This window comes from Thalia democratica, chromosome 1, assembly GCF_965202585.1.
Source record: "Thalia democratica chromosome 1, ktThaDemo2.hap1.1, whole genome shotgun sequence".
In the NCBI taxonomy this organism is placed as follows: domain Eukaryota; kingdom Metazoa; phylum Chordata; class Thaliacea; order Salpida; family Salpidae; genus Thalia; species Thalia democratica.
The window spans coordinates 48,057,890-48,069,214 of NC_139165.1; the positions used below are offsets into that span (position 1 = coordinate 48,057,890).

The window sequence follows — 11,325 nt, forward strand, 5'->3', positions numbered from 1 at the left end:
CAAAAGAAATAATAAAAGATCTCAGGAAAACATTTAAAGAGTACGATCTAGATTTGACATCAACAATAATGTCGGGAGAAAATGAGGTAGATAAGTTACCTTTCCTAGATATTGAGCACATTCTTACTAGAGTAAACGAAAAAAGTTTTTTCTACACCAGAAATTTTACGAAAACTACCGCAGTAAATTCTACTTTTTTGAACGGAAAATCTTTCCACCCACTGAACATCTTTAAGGGTATAATTACAGGCGAAGAAAAAAGATTGAAAAGAATAAATGAAAGAAAAGAAGATTATTATGAGAGTCTGAAAAAACTTAAAACTAAATGTTTAGCATCCAATTTCAATCCCAAACTAGTAGAAGACCAATTTAAGAAAATTTGTTGCAAAAATGAGAATAAGAACGTTCCAATTGAACAAAAAGACATATCTAAAAACGAAAATGTATATTGGTCTACTCAATTTAAGAAGCTTCTAAGTTTCACTAAAGAGGAATCTAAACTTTTTCCTTCAGGTAAAATATCCTTTACAAAACCAGCGAGCCTGAGAAAACTTTTAAATAGTTTTAGTCAAATTGCAAAACAAAAACAAACGAGTACTAAACTAAGCAAAAAATGTGAAAAATGCTCACTATGTGGTAATCATGGCAAACATAAAAACATGGTATTTGATAAAGAAACTTTAAACATTCAGGGTAAGACAATAAAATTGAAACCGAATCTGAACTGCAAAAGTTATGGAATTTACGCAGCTATATGCACAAAATGTAATAGCAACTATGTAGGACAAACTAAAAACAGCTTCAGTACAAGATGGACAGCACATAGATATAGTTGGAATAGATCAAAATCAAATTTTAACCCAAACGATATAACAGATGAAAATGCCTTATATAGACACTACTATGTTAAACACAAGAACGATCTACAGAAAGAGTGTTGTTTTGATGACGCGTATGAAGTTGTTTTTTTGGAAGAACCAAATTTTAAGAACCTTGACTATAAAGAATATTTTTGGATAAATAAACTCAAATCAAATATTAACTTAGCTAAAACACAATACAGTGATTTATAGGGGTAGAGTAGTTAAAGTACATATTGTTAGATGCATCTGTTTTGTATATTTTTTTGTATTTCTTTGTGTTATTTAGTAGTTCTTAACAAACATTTATATATTAATTGCATATGTAATTTTGTGGAGCAAAACTCTTTTTAATGTTATAGGAATAAAGTAAATGTGTTTTTTTAAAAGTTTTTTATATATAAAGTGTTTTGTTTGCTGTTAATAGATGTCATTTTATCAATTAAAAACATTTATATATATATATATTTTATGTTTTAATTTTTGTTTTTACAGCCGTATTTTTGTATTGAAAATGTCTAATAAAGGACGAAAGCTTTGCAACTAAAGTGTTCTGGTTATTGTTTCATTGACAGCTATTTAAGGGCTATTAGTTTAGCTTTTTTGTATTTGAAAATTTAAGTATAGCTTTGTCTGAAACAAAAGTTGATTGGAGTTGTTTTTTGACCCCGGATTACGGCTTACCTGTTTTCTTTATTATTATTATTATTATTATTATTATTATTATTATTATTATTATTATTATTATTATTATTATTATTATTATTATTATTATTATTATTATTATTATTATTATTATTATTATTATTATTATTATTATTATTATTATTATTATTATTATTATTATTATTATTGTTATTATTATTGTTATTGTTATTGTTATTGTTATTATTATTATTATTATTATTATTATTATTATTATTATTATTATTATTATTATTATTATTATTATTATTATTATTATTATTGTTATTGTTATTGTTATTGTTATTGTTATTGTTATTGTTATTGTTATTATTATTATTATTATTATTATTATTATTATTATTATTATTATTATTATTATTATTATTATTATTATTATTATTATTATTATTATTATTATTATTATTATTATTATTATTATTATTATTATTATTATTATTATTATTATTATTATTATTACTATTATTATTATTATTATTATTATTATTATTATTATTATTATTATTATTATTATTATTATTATTATTATTATTATTATTATTATTATTATTATTATTATTATTATTGTTATTGTTATTGTTATTGTTATTGTTATTGTTATTGTTATTGTTATTGTTATTGTTATTGTTATTGTTATTGTTATTGTTATTGTTATTATTATTATTATTATTATTATTATTATTATTATTATTATTATTATTTTTATTATTATTATTATTATTATTATTATTATTATTATTATTATTATTATTATTATTATTATTATTATTATTATTTTTTTTTATATTTTTTTATTTTTTTTTTAAATTTTATTATTACTATTATTATTATCATTATTATTATTATTGGTAATTTAGTTTTATCACTAACATAAACAAAAAAACAAAAATTATTAAATTTAACTATAAAAACAAAAAAATTAAAAATTAGGTTTGTTTGTGAACGAAAACGCATATGTATTATTAACAAAATGTAAGAAAATATTAAAACTACTAAACGAAAAGTACCAAAACCATATTGATGGTTTACTGTATAAAAAACACATGAAGCACGCTCAACCAGTATATACAAAAGTGGATTAAAAAAAACAACAAGAATAACACGAAATTTCATACCTAGTTTTAAAAACATTAATCAAAAATACTAATACAAAAAAGCCAAAAACTTAAAAAAAGTTTTACAATATTACGTTATAATGATTATTAGTTTAATACATTATATATAAAAAACAAAAACTTTATTAAAACGACTAAAATGTCAACAATCTGATAAAAATACTTAACAAATCTAAAAGATTTATTAATCTAAATAAAGCTACTTTATCGTTTCTAACTTTTAGTCTTTTTTTATATGGTTTTGTGCAAACCTAAGCCTGAAACTAATGTTATGAAGTTATTTAATCTTTCTATGTTTGTAGTTGAATCGTATTTACTATTTACTAAACTCAAAATAATTTACTTTTTTTTGTATAGAAGTCTTTTTAATTAAGCCAAGGTCTCATCTAGTTACAATTTATTGATAATTTTTATTTGCTTGAGTATTTAAAATATTTTTTTTTGAAAACAGAATCAAACTTTTACATATATTAGTAATTAATTTAAAACAATTCAACCTAACAAGAAAAAAGACTAAAGAGGTTAGGTTTTAGTTGGTGTTTTTTTTGCAATCATGCTATAAAATTTTAAAATTTAAATTTTTATAGATTTTCTGAAGTAAAGTAAAAAATAATACACTTTACTGAAGTAAAAGGTAACAGTTAAAGGTAACAGTTAGGGGTAACAGTGAAAGTTAAGAAAATAGTAATAAGTTAAAAAATTACAACCAAGGATAAGGGTTAGGAATAGTAAAAAAAAAATTATATAAATCAAAAAATTAAAATAAATTTAAAATTGAAAAAGTTTCAACCCGCGCAAAAAAGTCTTCGTGCAACAAAGCTTCTTCATACACATTTGACACCTAACCAGATGAAAAATTATTACAATGGACCATACTTTTGATTGAAAAAAGTTATAAATAGTTAGTATTAAGTGTGAATCAGGTGAAATGGGTATAAAATCTGCAATGCGTGCATTTCATGTAAGTAACGTTTTTTGCCTAGGTCAATTGTGCGCAGTACGTGCGTTACTTATCTTGTTTAGATAGACTCATTTTAATTGGAACGAAACAACTTTAAACGCTTTTAATGAAAGTTGTTTTTTAAGTGCGTGAATCAGACTATGTTGATAATCTTCGCATTAAACTCAGTAAAAAGGTTGGTTTTAGCGTTTCAGAATGTTCAGAATTCACAATACATTTATTGGTTAGAAATGTTTGATAAAATTGAAAAAATTAAAATAGTTTTGAATCCAACAAGACTTGTGACAATGACTGTGAAAACTAACTAATTTGATTAAAAAATAATTCAAAGGATTGCTTTTTAAATCTATACATTTCTAGTAATACTAAATTTAATAAATAAGAAAAGACTACACCTAATTAGCTTACATATAATGATTTAAACTTGCTATTTATAGTAATACAAAAATTAAAACTAAATATTTTTGATAGACTAGATCAGTTATATTTCTAAGTGATACTCTACACAGTAGTTTGTATATAAACTATTTAACTGAACTAAAACATTTACTAAGGTAAAAACAATATTGTATAAAAAGAGTCTTGCAAAATCACTTCGGTTTTTCCTCCTATATTTGCTGAATCATCAAAAATAAACCATTTTATATATTTTTAAATTTTAGCTTTTTAAACTTTCTTTTTTGATTAACTATTAATATTTTTAAGTAAGGTGAGTTAGGAATAAGGGTACAAAAAATAATAATATAAAACGTTTGGAAAATTTTGAACAGTGAGCAAATAATAGGGGAAAAACCTTAACGTTTTAATCGGACCCGTTTGAAAAGCGTTTATTTTGATTTTTTCTTTTATAGAATTATATACATTATAAATTAACAGTTTTTAACACGTTTATACTAAACTACAGTCAAGAAAAAAAAAAGTTATTTATTTTTAGTCTATTTTAGTTTACAAAAAATTATTTAAAATTAGTAAGTTTATTTAACAAAAAAATGAAGATACTAAAAACATTTTAATCCAAGGTCCCTAAGAGCAGAAAAAGACCTCTCAGTCCTGGTCATAAAGTCGCACATCACACATGAACAAAAAAATCCTAATAAGATTAAAAAAGAAAACAGTCAAAATTTAAACTAAAAAAAAACTCTATCAAACTATAAAATATAAAACTTTTTAACTTAAAACAGCTTTCTTCACAAAAGTTGTCAAAAAAAAGAGGAATGATACTAAAATGTTTATTGAAAACTTATAAGTTGGCTTATAATAAGATAAGTAAGGTTATCTCACCTGACATTGAACACACATAAAGTATATTTTAAATTTTATATTGAAAAGTACAGTTTTAAAATTAAATGTTTACTAACATTTACTAATTCTTATCAATAACTTTCGTAAATAATTCAGCTTTCTATTAATATAATACGTGAAAAAATTATTAGACTGTAATAAAAACGTAATAAAAATTTGGACTTTACTATATGTTTGTTTTGACTTCTAAAATTTTTAAAACAAAAATAAATAATTAGACAGCTTATATAGCTTTTTTTTGAAAAGATCGAGAACAACACAAATTCAAAATTTATATAAAATACGTTGCTAAGTCGTAGTTTTCTTTAACTATTTGTTTACGTACAATAATATTCTGAATAAGTATGTTTTTTATATGTTTGACTTAAATCTTAATCTATTGCAATTGAAAACTTTTATAGAAAATTGCTTTAATTATTGATTTATATAGCAAAATGAAAGTATTTTTTACTTTTATATGACATTATTTAAAGCATAAATTGTAAAAAAGTGTTTTTTAATGTTCGTTAATAAGATACCAAATTTTAAAGTCGAGTTTTATCTATATAAAAAGTTCGTTCTGAATGCAACCTTATACTTAAAAAAGTACATTTTCTCAATATCTAGCTATCTGACAACATACTATTCATAAATATTTGCAAAAATGCATGAACATTATGATCTCATAAGTGAATTTGTATAAATTAAGTTGAAAGGATGTGTACTGTCTTCATTTGAATATTATGAACTAGTTTGTTAATATAAATTAAATAAATCCTTTTTTTCTACAATAAAATATTAAATTTGATAATGGTCAAATACAATGTACACAGCTTACATGTCATTTGGTCATGATTTATTACCAATTGTATGGGTTTTTAATGCAGAATTGTTATCAGGTTTTGGACACACTCAGCAAAGTTAAGGCTAGTTTGATCTACTTTTAAGTCTTAGGCTAACTCAGGTCTTTTTTTCTGAGAAACTCCAGCTAGTTTTAGATTTTTAGAAAAAAAAAAACTCAGGCTAGTTGTTTTGTTAGATTATAAATTAGTTTCAGTTAGTTTAGTTCAAACCAATTCTGCAAAGGAATAAGATTTTATATTGGTTCAACGGGAAACACTTTTAAAAATAGATGATAGATTCACAATAACATTTACAAAAGTTATAAAGATACTATAAAAGTTATAAAGGACCTAACTATCAAAATACATTTGGCATTTGAAACATAACAAAATCACTTACAACATAAAATGGAGCATCCTTCACCACATTAGAAAATTAAAAACATATATAACATCTGTAAAACCTGTATTTTAGAAAGAATAGAGATAGCCAATGCTAACAAAAAAGTCAACTTAAATATTAGGTACAAGCTGTTTGCAATCTGTCAACATTTTCAGAAGCTCTACTTTAAAACTTAAACTAGCACCCGTTAATTAGTAAGTTACATTATTTGTAATTGTAAGGAGTTTTTATTGCCTCTAAAATACGATGCCAAATTAAAACTTTTGATTACATAAACTTTATCCAATAAGGTAATTTAACAAAAGTTTCTAAATTTGTAGCAAAAACATATTACTTCAAATTGTACACTAATTTAAACAACAATATAGTCACATCATAAATCTAAATTAAAAAATTTTGTGCTTTAAATTTCAACAGTCTGTTTATAACATTATCAATTGCTAATGTTGTGTTTATTATTCAATTTCTACTTTTTTGGCAACTAATTTCAATGTGAGTCATGTTCTATTACTATTTTAATGTATATAATATAATAATGATTTTTTTATAGTACATAATACCAACAAAATTCTTTAAATTGTAATACAAGCATTAAATTTTTAGTCAAGTTTAGTATCTTTAAGTTTTATTTCGTTGTTAAACTATAAGTTCAATATTTAGTTTTTAATTTTGTTTTACTTCTATTTATTTTGTCCAAAATTTTGTTCAAATTTGTTTACAACAACTGAGGATCTCCTATATGCAAAAATATGAGTGAAACATTGCTTTGTTAGTAATAAACTGTTAAATATTAGATATAGCATCTATAAAAACTACAAAATTAGTTACTGAAAATTAGTGCATCAAAATAGTATTCAGCAGTATCAATAATTTCATCAGTTTTAATGACACTGTTCCCTTATTTTAACTTAATTTTTTTTTATTAAATTATTTTTTATAATGATATTCAAAGACTTTTCTTCCTGGTATATCAATGAAAAACATCAAATATCTTTTAAGTTATTCAAAAATAAGTTTTATAAGCCTTCAATGAAACTTGTCTAATAAAATCTCTACACGTTTAACTTTAAATAATATTTTATTTTAAAGTAATTTAAAAATTTATATAATTTAATTCTGTTGTTTAATTTGATGTTATACAAAAAAAAACTAGCATTATAAGTTGAAAAGTATTCAAACAAATAATATTCAAGAATGTAAAAAAAGAATTTACATATTTTTCTAACATCCTATATTTTTTTAAAAACAGTTTGAGTTAAAACCATACAACAAACAAAAAAAAAAGGCCATATAAAAACAATAATAAAAAGCAAAATAAGTTTTAAATAAAGTAATTTTTTAATAACTGCATGGTATCAAAATCTAAATGAGATTTTAAAATGGTGCTATTGATTCTCAAAAGAGTGTTAAAGCTTTTTTAGACAAGTTTTATTTGAAATAAATAATTTTTTTGTAAATTAAGTGAAAATAAGTAACTAAATTAAAAAGTGATTTTTTTGCATAAGTTAACAGATATTAAATTTTTTTCAACAAAGTTGCTGAAAGAAAAGTCTTAAAAGATCATTACAAAAAATATTGTAAGATAAAGAAAGTTAAAATAAGGAAATTGTGTTGAAGTTATTGAAATTTTCATCTTTACCTGATAGTATTTTGATGCACTTCTGAAAAAATTGTGCATATTTAATCAATGATGAAAAATTTGTACACAATAGATAGTTTAATTGCAATTTTTAAGTCAAGTTTTCTTAATAGTTGCATTACATTTTAAGACTTATGAATAATTTTAAGACAAGTTGAAAATCAAACAAGACTAATTATCTATATATTTAATCATATAATTACCTAAAAAATTTTTGGTGTGCACAGTAAAATATACAAAATAATGTGCATGATGCACACCAAAGAAATATACAAATTTTGAGGTATTATAATAAACTCTGTCTGACTGTAGTTTTTTTGTCTCAAAGAGTGGCAAGGTTGTGCAATAAAAAAGTCCATTATCTTAAAATCAAGTTATGATTGTTAAGGGCATATGGGGCTAATCACTTTTTTCACAATTTGATCTTACAGTAACCTCTTTCATGTTTACGCACTCTCGTTTAGTTTTGCATTTTAGAAATCTAAAAAATTGAAAAATAAAAATTTTAGTTTTGATACCCAAAATTCTTATGGCATGAAATTTCATTCCTACTCAAAAAATCCATTAACATATCTTAATACAAGAGAAGTTTATCCTTATGTGGGCAAAGGTCAAATTAAAAAAAGTTTTAGTAGCATAAACAATGTTTATTAAACTTTTTTATTATATTTTATATATTTTTGGTCAAAAGAAATCCATTACAGCACCAAATGCATATTTTTGTAAAAGGCTATAGAAACAAATTTTAATATAGACACCAAACCATTTCTTAATTGTAAACAAATGCTTAACTATAAATTGAATTCGCTAAGTAGAATAGAATATAAATGTTAAGTATCAAATGAGTCGAATATAGATGAAGATAAAATCTACTTATTTTTAAAATTAGTAAAATATTTCTATAAATATTATTATTTCATATAAATTTAGTCCTTTTTTCAAATATGTAAAGTTTTATCTTTTGTTATAATGTTTATAAATAAAGTAAACAAATTGTTAAAAGTGGGAAAGTACCAAGCCTGTTTTTAACTAGAAGCAATATCAAAAAACAGCCATTATAGTAAGTATATTTGGTATCTCGTGTATCTTTACGATCTCTTGCATCTTTACGCGTTTTTTCTGTGAACACAATGTGCGTAAATAAGCGAGAGGTTACTGTATTTTATAGAGTTTTAAATAAGCTACAAGTTGCTTTTTACAGATTTAAAAAGTTCAAAATAATTTTTGAGATATAGCAGGTTAAAGTCAGAGGCAACAATAGGTTCTTTATGGGAGGTGCAAACTAAAATGCCAAAAAAAGACCATTTCACTTAAAATCTATCTTTTCCTATGTTTTTTGAGATAAATACCTCCAACTTTCAGGAAATGTACCTTGCAATATTTAGAAAATTCTTTCAGAAAAAAAATAAAAATAAAAAAAAAATTAACAAAAAAACAGTTTTTTTGTAATAAATTTTTTGTTTTATAGTTTTTAAAAGTTTTGTTCCAATATATTTTTCTAAATATTGCAAGGAACATTTCCTAAAAGTTTGAGGTAGTTATCTCAAAAAATGTAGGAAGAGATAGATTTTTAAGGAGTTTTTAACTATTTGCCTTTTTAGTTTCAGCCTCCCATGAGAAACCTATTGTTGCCTCCGACATTAACTGCCTATATCTCCAAAATATTTTGTGTTTTAAAATTTTGTAAAAAGCAACTTGTAGCTTAGTTAAAATTCAATAAAATATTAACTAAGCTACAATTGATTAGATTAAATTGTGAAAAAAGTGATTTACCCTCTTCTATGCCCAGCTACACAGCAGGGTTGCCAGAATCTAAAAAAGTAAAAGTATCTGAAAAATTAGTAAGCTTGTGTTTGTTCTAACTTGAAATTTTAGGTTAGAGTAGTTATGTTGCTATCTGCTTATAAAAATATAGCATTTATGCTACACAATGCAGTATGTCTAAAAAAAAGTTTCATTATGCACATCAAAATGTTTTTTAGTAGTTCATTCTAAAGCTAATAAAAAATCCAATGTTAATTTTGTTAAAATGTCTTTAAAATACTCAGACTAGTTTGTAGCCAATCAGGATTTTTTTCCATATAAACTAACAACCTGAAATTATTTGTTAAAACAAATTTAAACAAAATTAATTTTAGAAGAGGCTTTAAAATACTTTGACTATTATTATAACTCTCTTATTATTATTGTTAAGCATCTGTTTCTCTTAAGAGTATTATGTATTAAAAAGTATATTGATTACGATTCAACTCTTGATTATTTTGCTTTTTTACATTTTGTCTAACTTGAAAAAGTTTTCAAATATATATTTTGTTATTTTAGAAAATCAAATTAACTAAATAATGACACTTTTAGTGCCCGGCTTCTCCAGTCTACCTGAAGATAAAAGTATTAAAACTGATAGTTTTTTGAATTCTTGTGATAAAATACCTGGATTTTTTGATCTGATTGGTGGAGCTGTGTTTAAACCAGTAAAAAATGATGTGCAAGGAAATATTGAGAAAATCCGTAAAAGATTTTTGCAGAATCCAGTTCAAATGGCAACTTTAAAAGAACTGATACTGTTTGAAAAAGAGGAAACAGACAAAAAAATGAAGGAAAAGGATGGCACTGGTGTTGCTACCAATGCACTTTTGTGGTTGTGTAGAGGTCTGGAGTTCATTGCTTATTTCCTGATACATCTGGTAAAAAATGACTATGATGAAAAGAATCCGGAAAACTTAAAAGCAGCTGCCCAGCTTGCTTACTCCAAGTCGCTAAAACCTTTTCATGGCTGGTTTGTTGGTAAAATAGTCACGGCTGCAACTAATGCATGTCCTTACAGAACTGAGTTTCTGAAATCAGTTGCAACTGGGGAGAGTGTTGAGGCTGACAAAGTTGTTGGCATGATGACAGTTTTTCTGGAAAATTTCAAACCCCATGTTGATCAAGCTTATGCTTTACTTAATGAGAATGGAATTGAAACAAAAGCAAAGTAAAATGAAGACAAAACAATTTTAAACTGATCTGGTATAGCCAGATTGTTAAAGCTGCACATTTAAACTACTTAATTTTGTGTGGTTGACTCTTTTTCATATTAAATAAAATTTTGTTAATTTCTGTGCAATAAGATAAATTATTCTCAAAGTTAAACCTTTGAGTTTTGTTTTAGCACTTGGTTAAGATTTACTAATTAAATGTTTAGACTAATTAAAGTTCATAAAAACCCATTTATAAAACTATATTGAACTATTATTGTGTACTATCTTGAAATTGTTGTTAACATTCTACTGTTTAATTTTGGACATTGAATAAGATCTATTTTTTAATATTTTAAATTTTTATTAACTGAAATTTAAATGATAACATTTTATTAAAATCATTTTTAGTTACAAAGTTTTTATATTTAAAATATTTTTGTTTCTAGAATTAAACGGTTTTTGATAGAATAACTAAATTGAACAATTTGCCATACAATTTTAGTACTTACTCATATAGTTTAAAAAATTCAAAATTCTAATGAAGATAATTGAAAGCAGT

General features: G+C 23.4%; 1 protein-coding gene across 1 annotated transcript; it reads left to right on the plus strand.

Annotated features, from left to right (window-relative positions):
- Positions 1-10,132: 10,132 nt before the first annotated feature.
- LOC145833829 (glycolipid transfer protein B-like) lies at positions 10,133-11,251 on the plus strand. Its single transcript, XM_082941028.1, has one exon. It carries the CDS (start codon positions 10,149-10,151, stop codon positions 10,782-10,784), a length of 636 nt encoding a protein of 211 aa, XP_082797154.1. The 5' UTR covers positions 10,133-10,148; the 3' UTR covers positions 10,785-11,251.
- Positions 11,252-11,325: the final 74 nt, after the last annotated feature.